The 19,774-nt window shown below is 38.5% G+C and overlaps 1 protein-coding gene across 2 annotated transcripts in view; it reads left to right on the top strand.

Annotated features, from left to right (window-relative positions):
• Positions 1-19,774, top strand: part of gpc6b (glypican 6b) — a 91,406-nt gene that overhangs the window by 40,639 nt on the left and 30,993 nt on the right. For both annotated transcript variants that reach the window (XM_061054561.1, XM_061054560.1), the window contains exons 4-5: positions 763-928; positions 19,028-19,158. In XM_061054561.1, coding sequence (XP_060910544.1) covers positions 763-928; positions 19,028-19,158 — 297 coding nt within the window. The remainder of the gene's footprint in view (positions 1-762; positions 929-19,027; positions 19,159-19,774) is intronic.

Here is a 19,774-nt window from a genome sequence, read left to right as displayed (position 1 = left end):
TTCCTTTGACTTGTTGTTCATGTAATTTTTTTCTCTCTTGTAAACGAGATCATTTCAAATTCGACTCAAGTGTCAAACACTTTTTCTCACGTCTTTTCTGAGGAGAGATAATCTGAGAAAACAATCGAGAAATATTCCCTCAGTGTTATTTATGTGCATGTGTTATTTATAAGACAAGGCTTTGTCTCTATGGACGTGTGTTTATGACTTGATGACTGATGAAACTTTATGACGTTCTTTAAACCGAAACCTGTCACACACAAACAAAACGGGCTGTTTGACATCATTAAAAAAATACAAAACAAAAATATGGAAAATTGACACAACAGCATTCTTGACAACAAATAATTATCTGTCTGTATTTAATATTTGATATTTAAAAACAGGTTAAATATGGCTACCAATGATGAATCACAATGACAATGCTTACTAAATACTTTGTGTATCTTAAATCATCTCTTCTTGTGTGTGCAAACTATTTTTTAAACAATAATATTACATTTAAATTGTGTTATAAATCTTTACGTTTTCTGAGTGCATTAGAAAAAAGTATCTCAAAACTCCCTTCAAAAATCTAAAGAATCTGTAATTGTGATGGGTTCAGGCGAAGGACGTCACATAGTCAAAAAAGAACGGCAAAGTAAACAAATTTCTCTTTTGGGAATTGACTTGATCATTCAATTACAAAAAGTGATTCTAATCAAATGAGATTTTGAGGATGTTGTTCAAACACTAACGCCTCCTGTCACACTGTTCTTGCAGGTAAGCAGCACTCCATCATGCATCAGAGCACTGACAAAGCTGATGTACTGCCCCTTTTGTCAGGGCATGCCGGCAGTCAAAGCCTGTAAGAACTACTGCCTGAACGTCATGAAGGGCTGCCTGGCAAATCAAGCCGATCTGGATCCCGAGTGGAACCTGTACATTGGTGAGTCTTTTCAAAGCGATACTCCAAACATTATTCACCTGCTGTCCTGCATGGATCAGTATGTTTAAATGGGACTAGTTGATGTGGTTCACAATAAGAGCACATGTGTGTATTCTCTGGCCCTCCTTTACAATTTATTCTTACTGTTTACTTTCCTAAGTGATGCAGGTAAAGAGCAGGCAAGAAGCAAGTCGGTATTATGTAATACTTAAGTCTTAAAACTGCAAAGTGACAAATATGAGGTAAATGTTCTTTTAAGCAGAACATTCAGGTATACAATCTGCACTAGCTACATGCAACACTTTGACATTATAGGGCTTAACTGGATTAAAATTGAATAACACAAATATAGCTTCATTGCACCTTTTTCCTTTCATGTTCATTAAAGAGTAAAACACTGAAGTGGTGATGTATGAATGCTTTGGGCACTTTGGAGCGAATGCTTTATGGATGCAAAGAACGACAATATAAAAAAACTGAAAATGGAGGAAAAGGGAAATTCAACTGAAGCTGAGCAGTTATGTTGACTTTAATAATCACTTAATCAGCATTATGGAAGCGAAGAACAACAGTCAGATGGATGGTGCAGTGTTTCCTTTAGTCGTGTAAGCTGGCAGAATAAAACAAAAAGGTTTGTTTAAACAAGTTAAAAGTGAAAAGATGGCGCAGGTCAAAATGTTTACCTTATGAGTGCAGGATTACAGACATAGGTGTGTTACGTTGTCGAGTTTGACTTTGTCTATTTCAGGAGAAGTTACAGCTGCTGCTCGGCTGTTATCATAACCTGACAACATCTGTTCCATTGACACACACAAACACACACACAAAAGGCTCCTCGGATAAGAAGGTGCTTTATTTGTCATTCTTCTATCAACATTTTTCCTGCATGCAAAGAAAGAATTTATTCATGGGATTCTGGTCCCCCGCTGAGCTAAATGGAGACTTGTAATAGGGCAGAATTGCACTGCAGGGAGTGCCATGTTTTGTGAAGAAAAGTTCAATGGGAACTTGTTCTTCTGAATAAATATTTATATTTGTTTTCAATTTTTCATAGAAGGCCTAACAGAGATGATTCCTGCTGTCATTTAGATCAGGCTCATCCTGTAGAAACAAATGTGAAAACGTGCTAAGACCCATCACTGAAAATGAAATATGCATCATAGAGCCTTTTAAAAAGAAAACACAATACATATGATAAAAGAGCAGAATAAAGCAATTTAACTTTAGTCATTTAAAACATTTATTGGTTTGTTACTGCTGCCGCTAAAGGACGTGATACAAAAAAAATCATATTATTTTATACTGGGTTGTCCTGTTGACTTTGGTGTTTATACAAATTCATCAAATCAAATATGGAGCTAACTAGGCCCTCCCCTTATTTGAAACATCACTAAACATTGGTAAAGCTTGGAGCAATCAAATCCTTGAACAATTTGGTTGCATCCCTCTTGATGCTAAACCCCTGCTGGTATACTGTTAAATCCAGAATATAAATTGAACCGATACATGAGAAGTTGTCTGTTGTTGGAGGGTCTCCCAGAGTGAAAAAAATAGGAAAAAAGAAGCACACTCAACCGTAATAAAATGTTTCAGGTGCACGACCACAAAAAGCTGAAAGAAAACAGAAAATGTCCTTCAAAGTATGTTTCATGTGGGTAGAGCTGCAGTGTACAGATCAACAACGGGCGTGTTTCAGCACACGGCCTTCTTAAGCGTCTCCCAGAGTGAGAAAAAAGGTTTAACTGTCTTCGTTCATGAATATTTCCACTGCATGCAGCAAAGTTCATAACGTGCGCTTTCTGTGCAGCTGTGGAGCTCTATACAGTCTTACGCCTCTGTTACTCCTCCCCTGCAATGTGTAACCCACTGAGAATTGAATGGTGAGGCAGTATAACAGAGGGGGAACATGTAACACATTGTGTGAGTCTTTAATCCCTCAGGTCGTGTGCAGTGGGTGAACGTGGCGGCTGCACTCGCAGTCTTGACGATACCAATGCTCTTACTGCTCTTCACCTGTTGAAGTTTGACCACAGTGAGCAGAAGTGTGTGTAGTTGAGTGCACCTGTCTACATGACTGAATACTCCTCCAGTAATCACTTTCAGTTTGGTCTGGTCCTGTATTTCGTGCGTGCGTTTTGGTTTGCTTGATGTATAGTCTTCCTCACCAGTCAATCTTTGGCATCTGGCCATAAACTGAGCATAAAGTGTAGTGAACGACCGTTTTGTGTCAGCTTGTGACCTTGGACAAAGTTTTGTGTCTTTGTGAGAGCCATGGGACTCCACAGACCAGCAACACAAAACAATGAGGTTGAAATCTGCAAAAAGCCTCCGAATGGAGGACTGACTCTCCATCGGAGGAGCAGCACATTTCACTTTTAGTTCAGTGTTGTTATCAAATAGGTTCTCTTAAAGGAGCTTTGAGAATTAAAATAAGAACCTGTATGACACAGATCAAAGCTAATTCAATCTGCAATGAGTACATACTGTAATTTAGTTTTCTCTGTGAGAGACATTGTAAATGCTAAATAGCAAAGTGTGTGAGTTTTATTTTCATGTTATTCTAATCTGTAAGGTAAGGGTTAGATGCTTGTTTCGTAAAGGTGTCACTCACCTGCTCACTGTCTCTATCATGGATACAGAGCTGCATGTGTTTAGCAGGTGGCAATGTTGAGCTAACATTACACATCTGACAGACAGAATGAAGTAGAACATTTAGCTTCATTCACACATAAGCAGGCAGAGTGGCTCCGTGTGGCTGATTTCATGTCTGCTTCAAAACTTAACCGCCATGAAACAATCAATTTACAACTTCTTTCCCTCTATTTTCTTTCTTCCTTTTTTCCTAAAGGAGCTTCCTTATTTATTTCACACTCTGGCTAGACCAAACACCACGTGCCCTTCTTTTCCTTACTGCAAAGGGCCAACTTTTGTTTCTGTGTCTTCTAGTGTGACTGTGTTTCAGTACAGAGTCTCATAATGAAAAGAGATAATCCACTCAGATATGTTCCAGTACTTTTCACATCTGCATGTAAAGGAGACATATACTGTGTAAGTCTTGTATAACACAGATCAAATGAGACCTTCAGTATACAAATCAGTGTTTCAATAGCAGTGGCCTTCCTCATAAAAGCTTTCTCAGGAAGTTAAAGGTGTATTGTATGATTGTGAAATGAATTCACTTTAGATTCTTATCAAATATGGTGACTCGGATTTATTGCCTTTATTGCAAACTGACTGTGCTTACTGTTGTGTGTGGCCCACGAAAGTCCATCTTGAGATCGGAAACACCCTGAAAGGAACCAGTTTGATCAAATTACAATGATGTAATACTATATGTATGCTCTGCCTTGATCCATGCCGTCTGACAGTTTATTTTTTCTGTGACTTCAAGCTGGACGAAACGCAGGACAGCAACATTGGTAGTTGTTTGCTGTGGATACACAAATTCACTGATGTCAATGTGGAAGGAGATCGCTTTCAAGATTGATATATGGTGGCCTAAATGTCTCTATGTGTCAACAAGCACAGGGCAGAGCAGCTGCAGTGCGGCAGCCTAAAGGACGAGACTGACAGATGCCAGAGTGGGTCATGTTGGGGAAAGTTCTGCTCACAGCAGGGGTGGAGTGTAAACGCTGATTAATGAAATCAAACAACCCCCCCAAAAACCTGGATGATGATATATGCAGATTTCAGCGTGTTCTTTTCCACTGACAGCAGACAAACAGATATTCTCACATGAACATGGAGCAAAATACAAACCACAAGTACAACATGAAGTCTGTTTATAACACAATGAAGAGATCATAAGGAAATATGAATGTGTTTATTTGCTTGCATCTTTGTCACTGAGTGTGCACTACATATTCAAATCTGCATGAATGAAATGAGTGACAAAAATAATTAGATCCTATTTGTTCAATCCAACATTTTTCAAAAGAATACCCAAAGTATAAAGCTGGAATCGAACCCAGTCCTCTGCAACCCCGAACGGGAAAGCAGTAGATAATGGATGTATGATGGATTATGGTTGAGCATCTTCACTTTCTTTAAACACATTCGGTGCATAGTTTTATTTACTTAATGAATGTAATTCACATATTTTTTATATATATTTATAAGCTTTGTTTGGCCTTGTAAGAAGCATTGTAAAGAACGAGGGCAAATAAGAAATGTACCAGGTTTACAATAAACCTTTCACAGTTTGTTAAGATACTAACATTTGTAATACAGATTTCTTTGCTGAAAAAGTCCTTCAAAGTGATTCTATAGTAGATACTCTATAATGCAAAGAGGCATGTTGGACTCTTTTTGGAAGATTTAGTTTGGGCTTTTTGTTCCTTTATTGGAGAGACAGGACAGTGGACAGAGTGGGGAACAACATGGGGGAAACGTGCCTCCGGCCAGACCTGACCCCGGAACAGTGGCCTCTGTACATTGGGCTGGCGCACTAACCTCTATGCTACCGGCGCTCTGGCATGTTGGACATTTAACACAGTTTTGTGTTGATGTACATGCTGAGTCGGATGAAACATTTGTTGTCTCTATAAATGTCTTGAATAATTCTGTCAAAAAAAGACTAAAGCCTTGAGTTATTTAGATGTTTCATTCAGACAAAAAGCGGTAACTAAGCTCAGCCTTCATCACATCCTTGTACATTCATATTTATTCCGCGATGGTGTATTACAGAGGTGGGATCACTCCGTCACCCCATTACGCCTCTGCAATAATCAGACTGAAGGCCAAACTTCACAGGGGTGTAAACATCGCAGGCTTGAAACGGCAGTCTGAATAGAGCTACTATTCCTGTGGCTTTTAAAGCTCACTCTTGGATAAAATTGGTTCCTTAGAAATGCACAGCTCACATTAAACAAGCGATCACCTAAGTAAGACAGGACAGGAGCTGCAATATTGTCCATAAATGACAGGTTGAAGTGGCTGTAGCTGTCTGTCTTTTAGTCTGTATATGTTCCAATGTTAATCTCCAACCATCAATTTAAAAAACACTTATCCTGTTTCAGGGTTGTGTGGGCTGCTAAAGGGATATCTTCAGAGCAATAACACAAATATACCAATATATTAACAGTCATATTCACACCTACACAAAGAGAGAGACACTATTTCATACTAGCAGCACTTATTTGTACTGCGTAGGAAAACCTACTCAGAAACACAAACTCATACTGTATGCTCTTTTAGTGTCTATAAAACCTTAAAACCTTTTGTCTATAATAGTAAGAAAAACTGAAAATGATCCACCAAGTGTATTTCAGCCTAAGCAGAAATGTCTACATTGACTTTACTAAAAAAGAACAGTTCTGAGAAAGGGCTCAGCTTGAAATGGAAAACTTTGTATTTCTACCATTAATCCTGACGCATGGTGTATTTTGTCTTCATCAGGACTCTTGTCAATTGGAATATTGTTCCTCTGTGTAGATTAAATGCCATTTCAATATCTCCAGGCTCTGACATTTCATGCTCATTATAGGATGAAAGATTTTCAGTTAGCTTAAGGTCTAACCACAAAGAAGGTATTGACTTTGCTCTCGGTGTTAAATTGTAAGGAAGGCTCTCTGCGTTCAGCACGGACAGACAGATTAGTGTAATGTTTAATGTGGTAATATGAATCATGCCGAGCCGTTTGTCTTTATTTACGTGGTCCAGTTAGCTTAAAATGGGTTATATCAGCTCAGTGAAAACCAATAAGAAGCTTTGGCTTTAAGGCTTATAGAGAAACTGGAACACCTGAGGAGCCTGACACAGAGCGACTACAGACCTGGAGCTATAAGATATTCATCTTGATTCCTGTGGCATCCATTCAGACCAGCATCATATACCTGCTCCACTGACCAGAAAAGACAAGATATTGGAGAGGCGAAAAACTAATCCGACCAAAGAGCAAGAAATCCTTAAAACCTCGAGGCTATGCTGCAGTGATAGCAATGATTTTTTTTCCCCACATGACACCTTCTCCCTGAACCAATCCACTAGCAGGACACAACACCCCCATGATGAAAAAAAAACCCAACATGTGGTAGAACTTGAGAGAAAAGTACAGATATAAAAAGTGCCACTTCACATTCAGCAAGGCCTCTGCGTCATTAAGCATGAGTGTGAGGCACAAAGTGTCTCCTGTGACACCACCTTAGGCAAGCAAAAACAGATTTGTGTTTGAGGAGCAGCAGCACAGCTATACAGTCTCAGAAATGTGAAATGATGCAAAAGTCTCTGAATTTACTTGCCAGTTTTCTACCTGTGTGCTGCACTTTTACAGTGCAAAAAAATAACTGGTTTCGTATTAATTTCCCATGTTATTTAGAAAGAGTTTCTTGTTGTTTAGGCCAATAATGTCGGAAAATTGTCATTCCTAACTGTTTCACATTAAGAAGATAGAATCTTTATTATAATTGTATACAAGGACACAACGAAACTTCGTTAGCAGCAATCCTATACAGCAGCGTTTACAAAAACAAAAATATATTTGTGGTTATATGAAGACAAATATGTTTGTGAAAAGTGGCCAGAGCAATTGCTGTTCAGTGAATGAATGAATAATAATAATAATAAATAAATAGACAGTTGTGGTGACTGAAAGAATATATACAGTTATTATTGTGCAGTGACTGAACAAATATATATAGAGAGATATAGTGCAAATAAGTGAAGTTATAGTGCAGTGACAGAGTATATACAGTTATTATTGAGCAGTGACTGGATGAGTAAATAAATAAATATCACAAATTGTGATAAACAGTATGCAGGAGAATTGTTGTCCACTAACAACTTTAGATCAAATGTCCTTGCACATGCTTGTTTTGCATACCCCGAAGCAGAAGATTAATTAGGCATGGAAATAAAATATGACCGAGACATTTCATGGGAAACACACACTGACTGCAGACTCCCAAAGGCCAATGTCATTTTTAAACACTCCGGTCTTGCGTCGTCATTTCACATTATTTTTGAAAGGTGCTCTTCCTGGAACTAATATAGCTTTAGTTCCACACAGTCATCTCATTATTAATATCACTATGAGACAATTTGGTGCAGGAGTGTTGCTTCATATTTGTTCATGCGGCAGCTAAATGACATGTAGTGTGTGGTTTAATCAAACAAACATCACAGAGCCAGATCGTCGGTCTGTACTTTGTATTTCTTCCTTAATGTTGCATTGAATAAATTAAATCCGGGGAAGAAATCATACAGTAGATTAAATGGGCTCTGCTGAGTAGCCAGTCTTTAATCCTCATGTTCCCACTGGAGGACAAATCCTTGCTGACCTCTCATCCCTCTGCTTCTTAGGACGAGGCTGACACACCACATTCATTATTAAACAGGTGCTCATTACTGTGTGTTTTTAGCATTTTACACCGTCATGTGATTATCACAAAGGAAATTACATTTGATTTAAAAATGGGTTTGAAATGTGGTATTAGTGTTGTTATTATACACATTCATGTTTAAAAGTAATCTATGTGCAGTCTTATGGTGGGATTAGATTTTAATGACATTAATTAGCTGAAGCATGGAGCGCCAGATGAACAGCTGTCAGTCTGTTTCCCACACCTGAGAACTGAACGCTGAACATATACACACCCAAAGTCCTCTATATATCTAATAGAGCTGTATGCCTCCTGCATGAATCACCAGTTATCTGTTTCTAAGAACAATCGCTTTGACAATGTTTACATATCTCTGCAGGTATTTGTTTTGTTATTGTAGCAGGCTGTTTTTAACCAGTTTTGATGTTATTTATCACTCTGTCTGCGCGGATGTCTCTTTCCTCACACGTCGTTTGAATATCTCACACGCTGTGCTGATGAATATTGTCCACTGCGGTTTACGCCCCCCGTGTCATCATCGTTTTCTTGTGTTGACAGCGAGTTGACACCAGTGATGGAGCTTTTTCTCCTGCAGCCTCACAATATTCACCCTCAGACTCCAGGTTGGCTTTAAGTGATTGAACCTCATGACTCTGCCTCATTTCTATGCAATGGTGTGGCATTGGTTTTTAAAAGGTGGTTGTTGTTGTTGCTCTCTCCGGAGAGACATGTCACCACATTGGAAGTGATCTGCATTGATTGTTTCTACTCATTTCTTTTTAATTAGGTGATTTGTCTCACTCGGTCACTGGAGTCAGCCACAACCTTAATGTTTATGTAATTCAAGCCAGCAACGTTTCCTGCTCTTTCTTATGAATTCCTCATTAATAAGAAATGTTGAGCGGAGAATCTTTCCCTAAGAGATAAATATAAGATATGTATGTCTGTGTGTCAGAAAAACAAACAGACCAAAACACATTATAACATAAGTGTAAGGATTTTGAATTTGCTGCTTTTACCAGCATAAATTCCAACATCTTTAAACAACCACCTTCCAATCATTTACAGAAGTTAAAAGCACTTTCCCCTCTATTCGGCAGGTTAAACCTGCATTCTGCAGTCTGAATGGGTCAGTGAATATCATTGATCTGGCTGGCTGACCCTTTTTGGTGAACATCTGTTAAAGACAAAACCTGGCTCTCAGAATCATTGTTTTATAAAGCTCAGAAATCTAATTCAGCGTTATTAATGTTTAAAATAAATTTGACAGACTCTCTAACTGAGCTGCCAAAGGAGGAGAGAGACAGGGAGCACACGAGTGGGCGAGTGAAAGAGCGAAAAGTTCTCTCCACTTACAGTAACGTCATTAGTATACGGAACAAACTGGAGTCTCTGTGAACTCTGACAGGCAGTAATTAACCTGTGACAGCCGTCTGCTGAGCCACTGATGGAGGAAGAATTTAAGTTCTTTACATGAGCAATTTAACTAATTGTATACTTTAATAAGACTTTATTTCAATTAAATGTCCTGCTTGAAAAATAATTCAAAAGAAAGTATGTAAGTATAATCAGAACCTTAAAGTCGTAAAGACCTCAAAGATGAACACCTTGAAACACTGCTACACTTAATGTTTGTTTTGTCCAACCAATGAAACCACAAAGTGTCATATCTGAGCAGCTGGAACAATGAAATCTGTCGGGTCATTGCATGAAAATTACCTAAATTATAATCAAAGTAGTTTCCAGTTAAATCTTCAATAAACTACTTATTAATAAACTAATCATATCAGCCCTATACTTCTTCACACTGTTTGGTAAAATGTATAATGTTCTGATACACCAAGCTTATTTTACAAGTACTTCATTTATTTAACATGTAAAGATATTTATCTTGTAACTAAATGTCAGCTTTCAGATCACTTTCACTCTGAAATGAAGCGAGGCAGAAGATTGAAGTAGCATGAAAAAATATATATATAGTTGCATTTGACTCCACTACATGCAAATATAGTATAAACTCCAGCTCTGAAGAAAGAGTTCAAATGAAAATATTTTCAAGAAATATTGAAATACAAATAAGCCAATGATACTTTTAAATTATTATCGATGAATTACAACTAGTTCCTTCAATAATAAGGTTTGAATCTACTTTGATCACAGCGTGACCTAAACATTTAAAAATGCTCCGTCTGAAGGTGTAGTAAACACTTGAGCCTCTTTACAGAGCGATGGATGATGTCATAGTTTGGAAAGCGTAGACCTGATCTTTTTTGTGACTCGTAATTTAGTGACTGATTTCTGAGCCTTGTTGATTTGCTTGTCCTGCATCCTCACCTGGAGTGTTAAAGATTTATTAGATGACCCCCCAAAATAAAAGGAGACAGGAAGCTGCCTCTCCTCTGGTGTGTGCCCTAATAACACATCTGATGGAGATTTAGTTTAATTCTTCATGTTGACCTCTCATGTGGCCTAGCATCACTGTCTTCACCTGTTATGGGTTCCATACTGCCCTGTGATGTTAAAAGAAAATGACTGTTTAGTAGAACAGTGGAGATATTTAAACTACAAGTCATGAGCTAGGGATTTCTAATAGTTTTTTGGACTGTCCATTGTTTGTTGCTTTTTACATCAACATCCCATTGCCTTCTACAATATCATGCTTACTTTGGTATCAAGTTTCTACATAGAAGTAAAGAAGTTTTATGACTTTCTTTGTGGACGTTCAATCAGGAAGCAAAGAAAACTTCTAAACATCGTAATGCATGTATACTCTGTCATAATTTCTCTACATATCCTAGTGTCCTATTGTTTACTTAACAAGCTAATGAGAAATCATCAAGGTAAACATGCTTGTACTTCCTCCAGGCAGTAAACTATTTAAAAAAAAAAATGTTGTATGAAGAGTTACAGATTTTGCAGCTACATTGATGTGGACCCCAGTGTATGAATGACTCAATAGGGGGCGGCTGTGGCTCAGTGGTAGAGTTGGTCGTCTCTCATCCGGAAGGTCGAGGGTTTGATCCCCAGCTCCTGCAGCTTCATGTCCGATTTGTCCTTGGGAAAGACACTTAACCCCAAGTTGCTCCCGCTGCTTTTGTCGTCAGCTTCTGAATGTGTATGAATAGGATTAGTTACTTTGTGTAGGTGTGACATGCGGTGTAAAAACCGCTTTGAGTAGTCAGAAGACTAGAAAAGCGCTATACAAGGTCAAGTCCATTTATCAATATTTAACACCTATAGACAGGAATAGGACTTAAAATCAGCAACCACCTTGAACAATTTCAAAAAGAACACATTTTTGTGTTTTGTTGTTTTTGCCCTTTGTAGTTTGAACAATTATTGCAATAAATAAAACCATCTAGTCTGTCGGACTTTTCAGCTTTCACTGTGAATTATATAGAACATTTACCTTCATCTCAAACATCACCTTTGATAAAATGCATGTTCTGTGTGAATGTTAATCTTAATTAACTGTTAGTGTGCCGTTTATATAAATATGCTCCTAGCTGTTGGAAAAGAAACTGCTAATGAAATGTATTTACAGTACATAACTTCCACACACAACAGAAGTTATTCCTGCTCCCTGCCAATACCACAAATATTGTAGAACATATTGAGCTCCTTCATCAGGGCACAGAGAGTAACATTCAACATTCATTTTAATTTTTTTCCCATAGTTCTCGGCTTACCTAATCATTCACAGTTACATGAAGACGTGGTCGAGTGGATCTTATTACAGATTCAGTTCCCACCGGAGCAATTACCAATCTGCAGAAAGAGAGACATTTTGTAAAGAGTGGGAAATCACTTTCTCTGTTCTATTTGTGAGCAGGAAGGCCTATCTTTGTGTGTGCATCCGATGCTGTTGAGCCTGAGCAGATCTCTTCATGATGTTCTCTGTAACACATTGTTTCACAGCATTGAATCAAGATTGCTGCCAAGGAGGAAGAACCTCCTCGACACATTTATTTACAAAATAGTGGCAACAGTCCCGTCAGCATCTGTAGACAGAAATGCCATGACATCCCCATCCCCATTAGTGACAGGATGTGTTTGTGAATGTCTCATTATTGGATTGTGCTGCTTTGTTTCATTAGCAATGCTGCTCCAGTATATGTCTTTCACAGTAGCAGCCTTGCATGCAATGTGTAGAGTGCTGTTAACACTTCAGTGAAAAAATGGTAATAATGGAAAATGAGCTATAATGAGTGTGTCATGCTTTATTTTGAAACAAGACTGAGCGTCACCAGCCATGTTTGCACCTCTCTGAGGATGAACTTAAAACCTTTTGAGCTGAGAGCTTTAGTATGCCTTTGACATTCCTGCAGCAGTGCTAACGTGCCAAAGTTTAGCAGGTAGCAACCTTAGCTGATACCATGAGGTACAGCATAGAGGGTAAGGAAATGTATCACATTTGCAGATAGCAGGTACCACCCCCCACCCCCCCACCCCCCCACACACACACACACACACACACACAACAGTGGAGAGATCCTTTACTCAACCTCTCCCAGACTCCTAACATTTATCAACTCAGGCTCACACAGATCGTATTGTTTTCATGTACGAAAGGAAAAAAAAAAACACTGTTAAAGATCTTTTAGTTCCAGATCATAAGTGTGTTAAAGGTACGCATATTTCCACAGCAGAGCTGAGGAGCTCTGTCAGAACAAGGCTGCTTCTCCACATTCAGCTGTGATCAGCCTGGCAGCTGCTGTGGATACACAACTGCATACCCATATCACTGTGTGTCCCAGAACGCTCTACGTCTTGTATCTTTTTGTGTTCTGTGTTCATATAATCATGATATTCCCTTTGTGAAGCTTCTATCTGCAGAGGATACTTTTGATTTGCTGTGTGCTGTCCTTTCGTTGACTGCCCTTAACAAGTCACTGGAGGTTCAAGAGGGAGGCGAGCATCACATTTAGCTTTGGTAGTGGTATCCATGCAGAATTTCTTCTTGAAGAGGTTTTTCTTTAAAGGGAATAAATTAGAATTTTATAACAGCTTTTAAGGTTTTGTTGGTCTGAAATTTCTGTCTCTGTTTTATTGTTATTGATACTTTAAAAGTAAAACAGTGATAGCATTTCACTTTTTTGTTGAGATGTGGCTTCTCGAGTGTGTGTGTGTGTGTGTGTGTGTGTGTGTGTGTGTGTGTGTGTGTGTGTGTGTGTGTGTGTGTGTGTGTGTGTGTGTGTGTGTGTGTGTGTGTGTGTGTGTGTGTGTGTGTGTGTGTGTGTGTGTGTGTGTGTGTGTGTGTGTGTGTGTGTGTGTGTGTGTTCAAGGACTTTTTTGAAAATGACAGCTTGTGACCAAGGAGCAACATGCATTTTTTCTCTCCCCCACCTTGATACCATTCCATACAGCACCATTAGTTGGTTGACTGAACCACAGATGAGCTATGCTTTACAGAATCCAAATTACAGCGAGGCCATTTTTCATCCTGCGGAGCTCTTCACAGGCAAAGAGCTGTAGATGGGCCTGCTCACTTCCCTTATTTGTCCTTGTCTGCTGGAGGTTGCCTCTGGCTGACATAGCCTGAATTTAAGTGGACATCAATCTCGATAAGGAGCCCAGAGTAATATTACCACCTCTGATTTTTTTTTTTTTTTTTAGCTGTTTAGCCAGATAGCGAAAATAAGCATGTTTCACGTCACAAAGTGAAAACTTTAACCTCCGATGTGAAACAAATCATTTTGATCAGACAGTTCATATCTGTTTTCAAACCCCATCAGTTCAGAATATGAACGGATGTGTGTATTTGCACGGCTATGTTTTGGCGATAAAAAGATTTCCTCCAGCTGGCCAGTGGCCTATCTGAGCACCACAAAAGTGATGCAGGGAGAATTTGGCTCAGAGTGGCAGCTGTGCCACAGCGGACGGGACTTCATGCGCTCCTTTTAAATGAGAGTCATTCATTCTCAATGTAGTTTTTCTACATGGGGTTCAGGCGCCACTCCTCCTCAAGGAAGAAGCTGTACCCTGTGCCTGATTCCAACCCAATCAGCACCAACTGGCTCTTTTTGTTTTCCTACTTCTCGTCTCTGTCTGCTCTCCCTCGGTTATGTTCTAGTTTGCCTGCTGCCTCTGTTTGTGGAGCCCATCCGATAAGTTGCAGATAAGTCACTTTTGTCAGGAAAGATTGCCATCGTCTGTGATGCTCGAGGCACTCTTCTAGGCTCTTATTTTCAAATGTGAGTTGTTCCCAGTTGGCTTCCTTTGACCTAAATTCAGTATTTGCACTTGACAGCTTTTAAACTAACACATTTAGATTTGTATGTGTGTGTGTTTGTTATTAGGTAAGCAGACACACCTGAGGCTGTTAAATACATTTATATCATAATAAGATTAAAAGCTGTATGCCAACGCTTTATTCAAAGTAAATAAAAGATATCCGTCTCAATTGGAGATAGGTATTAAGAAGCACATTTTAACAATGTATAGCTATCGATGCTTATAGTATAGAAGCAAAACAAAAACATTTATTTGTTGATTTTTCTGCTGGTGCAGGTGTCATCTACACCCGGAACATATGGTAGTGCAGAGGTGCGATTGAAGTGCTACTGTAGGAAATCGCTTGGCACCGACACAGCATGTATATTAGAAATCTCAGCAAGCATCACAGGCTATTTGTAATCCACAGTGTAAACAAACAGAAGAGCTCTTCAAAGGCTCAGACCCCGTCATAATTGGAAAGGAAATGGAGCCAGAGCAGAGCTAATGTATCGCAGCTCTTTCCTCTCCATTAGTGATCTCAGGTCCCAGAAGTATGAAGAGCTGGACAGACCTCGCTGTCAAAGAGGTGGAGAGTCTTTTTAGTTTAAAAAATATATATAAATAACAGATCTAATATGCAGGATTTTTACACATGGAAACTGCTGTTTGATTTGTTATCTAGAATATTATCTTTGCCCTCACAGCCAGGGAATCAATTCCTATTTTTTATTTATTTTTTAGATAGGTTGGGTGTTGGAAAAAGAAGCCAAAATAAAAACAGTAAAGCTCTTATGAGTCTGCGTTTCCGACAAAAAAATAAAAATAAACAGTAATGTTTTTGGGAGAATTGCCTCAGACATTGATAGGCATTTACAGAAGCCAATTACACTAAATTGTGTCATGCTCATGCTGCACTCTACCATTCCAAAATACTCTGAAGACCACCTACAAGACCTTTTTAGTCAAAGTTATATCTGACACTGGCATGTAAGTGACAAAAAGCAAGTCAGTTACAATTTGAAATAAAACATTAGCATATGAGATTTATGAGAACTTAAAATAATAGTTCATTTGCAAAAACAGAAAAAAGCCATCCTGAAAGACAGCATCTTGAGCGTTTTCATCAGCACTTTAAATAGAGCTGTTATGTGATCCAAAATCTGTCAAAGCCACACAACTTCACACTGAGTGATATACCTGAAATAAACGACAAATAAAAAAAGTTTTATGACATTTTTTTTTAAACAGAGTTATCTGCGTTTGCAAATTAACTCTTCAATATTCCTTCAAAAACAACACTCTCCTGCATTTTAAGGACATGCATGTACAGTAAGAGGCTATTTTTTTTCTATAGTCTGAAAATGACAGGATGACCTTATTTGGTAAGGAGGTAATTGAAGAGTCATTAAAAGAGGCTGCTGGTGAGGTCCTGTCCTGGGAGGTCTGTGGATGGAGAAACGTCTCCGGACAGACTTAAGTGCTGCCTCCGGATCTGTCTCCAGATCTGGGACTTGCTAAGTTATGACTTAGTGGTTTGGTAACCAGTCTGAGGCTGCCCATTCAAATACAGAACTGCCATTACAGAGCTTGTGTCACATTAGTATATAAACCCTTTAGCTCTGTTTCATGGCAGCGTCAATTAGCTCATTTAGCTTAAAGGGCAGCAGCAGTTGTAGAGCTGAACTGATTCGAGCTGAGATGTCAGCTGATTCCTCACAGTTATGATCTATCTTTTACATGCAACATCTATCTAAAAAAGTGTAAGAGATGTTAATTAAAAGTGAAGACAAAACATGAACTCTTTGAAGATGATGACTCTAAATGTCTCATGTTAATATATAGAAGGCCTTCTGCGTTGTGTCCTCACATTGATATTAATGAGTCAGTGACCTTATAGGGTAACCATCGCCGGCAGCCGATATAAAAATAAGTGCTTGGCTTTCTAAAGTTCTATTAAATCAATGACTCATAATCAGCATTATTTTTCATGCAGCATAACAACATTTAGTCGACGTGATTGAGTTGATCTACATAAAAATTGAATTTGCCCCGAGAAGCATTCAGGCATTATGAGGTTGTTCACAATACTGCTCGGTAATCAGAAGACAAGACACAACAGTTTGTTGTTTAAAAATGTGACCTTTAGTGAAACTATGCATTGAAAGCTAATCATTACTTTAATGTCATCAGTTATTCATTGAAAAAGACTTTATATTATAGAAAGCAGTAAAGAAATGCCAATGGTATTTTCTTTAAACGTTACACATAGAAGTATTCCATTAACAGTGATTTAAAGCAAAGAAAGGCAGCATGTCTTTGGGTTTCAATGGAATCATCCTGCTCTTTTTTGTTTGTTCCTTTCTCTCTTTTTTCTATGCAAGCTGACAGCCTGACATGCGACAACTTAAGAAAACACAAACAGTTTGAGAAAACACAAACGAATGCAGAAAAACATATTCACCAGTTTGACAAGTCGTGCATTACATCTCACAAAGCACTTTAAATACAGAGAACAGGAGCAGATATTGAAAACCCACGTAAACAAAATACATTATGTAAAACACCAGCAGACACACAAACAACAAGCAAATATAGCAACAGAGCAAATGCATGCATCTGAACTGAACCGGCTACACAATAAGTATATACTTCTGGAGATGAGTGGAAACCTTTTTACTGCATCCATATGATTACTTTTCTTTCTTTAAACTTTTGAATTTTTGGACATGTTTTCACTTTTGTATATTGTAGTGAGGCGTGTTATTTTAGGTGAAGGAATAACCAGACACCTTTTAAAAGATATTATTAGGATATGTTTGACATAAAATGACTGTTAATCAAAATGTATTAATGTCTCTGTCTTTGTTTTTAGTAAATTCTTTCAAATATTTTTTTGTAATTTTAGTTAAAATTGTATTTGAAATATGTCTGTGATCATTCAAAGGAAGAATGTGAAACATTTTACACATAAAACGAGAAATTGAGAATATCCTGTGTAAATGTCTCTGAGTCATGACTCAATGAGTGAGAAGCTCGAATCCCGCTGGCTTTACTGTTGTCAGAGCCGTGTTTACATCATGTGTCCATGGACGGGGCGGCCTTGCGTATAAACCAGTTTCAGACTAGAGAAAATAAGAATAACATAGCATAGCATTTGGATGTCACGTTAGTGTCTTTAGATCTCGGTCATTCTGTATGTGCACTAAGAAGCTATGCGTTAACCAAAGTGTGCTAACATTAGCATGCTAACACAACAATGCAGGACACAGACAATTTTGTCCGCCGCTTGCACTTATTTGTGACTAATTGTGGTGCGTTCTAATTCATAACTCCTCCGTGCGACCTCAGGTGGAGACAGGTTGGAGGTGTGACGCTGGAGGAGAGCGGAGGCTTCATAATGGTAGAGGTGTCTCCAAACAACAGTTTGTTTTGGTTTATTGCTGGTGCTCAGTTGTGACATCTACTGGATCAAAAAGTCGCACATTCTTCCTTTAAATGTTAAACAAAAGATTGATACATAACATCAGTGTACCAATACAGAATATCACAAAGCAAGACACAGAAATACTGTGCTGTATCAACATTTTCTCCAACATGAATCCAGTACAGACATGTTGGACGTGGCCACATTAGATCTGACAGGGATTTGTCCCTGGGCATTTGAAGTAGAAACCCTGTACACCAGTCCTCAGATCTCTACACTGGCTTCCTGTGAGTCAAAGGATTGATTTTTAAAAATCTTACTCCTGCTTTATAAAGCACTCAATGTCCGTGGGCCTAAGTACCTACCAGATTAGTTTGTCTGTTATGAAGCATCCAGACCCCTCAGGTCCTCCGGGAAAGCTTTACACACTGTTCCCAGAATCAGAACCAAGAAGGGTGAGGCAGCGTTTAGCTTTTACGCTCCTCAACTGTGGAACAAGCTACCAGAGATCTTAGACCTCGTAAATCTGTCAGCTGTTTTATATAATATATAAAATATATCTAAAAACATTTGTGTTTTCTGCTGCCTTCCCATACTGTAAGTGCAATCACTTCTTCTATTGATCAGCTACATATTCACTTGATGAGTGGTCTTATCATTTTTTATATTTGGATTAGAATGCCTTCTTTTAACTTATTTAATTATTAATTTAATCACTGAGTTATTTTAATTCAATCACTGTACTTATTTTTTTGACTAATGCCATATTTCTTTCTTTCTTTCTTTCTTTCTTTCTTTTGAACATGTACATGTCTCATTTTTGCTCAATGTCATTTATCAGTGTGACTGTTCTTAATGCTGATTTTAACTCTGTACAGCACTTTCAAAGTATGAATGGTGCTTTATAAATAAACTGGTCTTGTCCATAGAGCCATATGATACATCTTATGTAAATAATGTACAGTATGAACAAATAAATGGTCAGTTTTAAAATGCAAAAATGTCCCATGTACATTAAAAATCTATGCATGAAGTGTTCCGCTATGATACCGTTCAAAATACCCTATTACCTGATCTGTCTGTTTGCTGTCCTCCCTCCACACCCCACCTTTTTTGTTTTTTTTACCACTGTTGTGACAGATGCCATGCTGCTGGTGGCACAGAGACTGGAGGGACCTTTCAACATTGAATCTGTCATGGAGCCTATTGATGTCAAGATTTCAGAGGCCATCATGAATATGCAAGATAACAGTGCCCAGGTCTCATACAGGGTATGTCAATTATTTTTACAACCCATAGTATAGAAAAAGTTACACCTAAGACAGGTTGTTGAAGTGCAACTTTTGCTCTGCTGAAGAGAAGCTGAGAGTGGAGCTGAGTCCTACTGAGCTGTGTCCAAGACTGTCCAAGGTGTGTGTAGTTCAACACATTCTAATTATGTTCAAGTTTAGGCCTTGTATTGAATTATAGGTTTCAATTTGGTCAGTTAATCTTAGTTCAACTAACAGTAGTTAATGTGTTTCCTGTGTTTTACTGCATTTTTCTTTGACCACAAAATTGTAGTCAGAAAGGGAAAAAAAATGTAGGTGGTTGTGAAGAATGTCTTTCTGCCTACACAGATTTGGATGCCAATTCTCAATCAGAAGGGGAATGCTCTGTTGGCTTTCCCATGCAGCAGATGCAGTTTTGTTTATGGTTTAAGTATATGTGGTCTCCTCCCTAAAGCCTGTAAAAACTTAACTCTGTCATCGTAAATAGCATTGGTCACAGCAGCTGAATCACCTCTCAACGTGGTCACCTCAACGTGATGAAAAGCACCGTCACGCTGCTGCTGTGGGGGGAAACTCGTCACAGTAACTTTACAACAACAGCATTTTCCCCTTATTT

The sequence above is a fragment of the Labrus mixtus genome, chromosome 13 (genome assembly GCF_963584025.1).
Source record: "Labrus mixtus chromosome 13, fLabMix1.1, whole genome shotgun sequence".
NCBI classification, from domain to species: Eukaryota; Metazoa; Chordata; class Actinopteri; order Labriformes; family Labridae; genus Labrus; species Labrus mixtus.
Note: the sequence above shows the minus strand (reverse complement) of the source record. Positions and strands in the feature narration are given on the sequence as shown.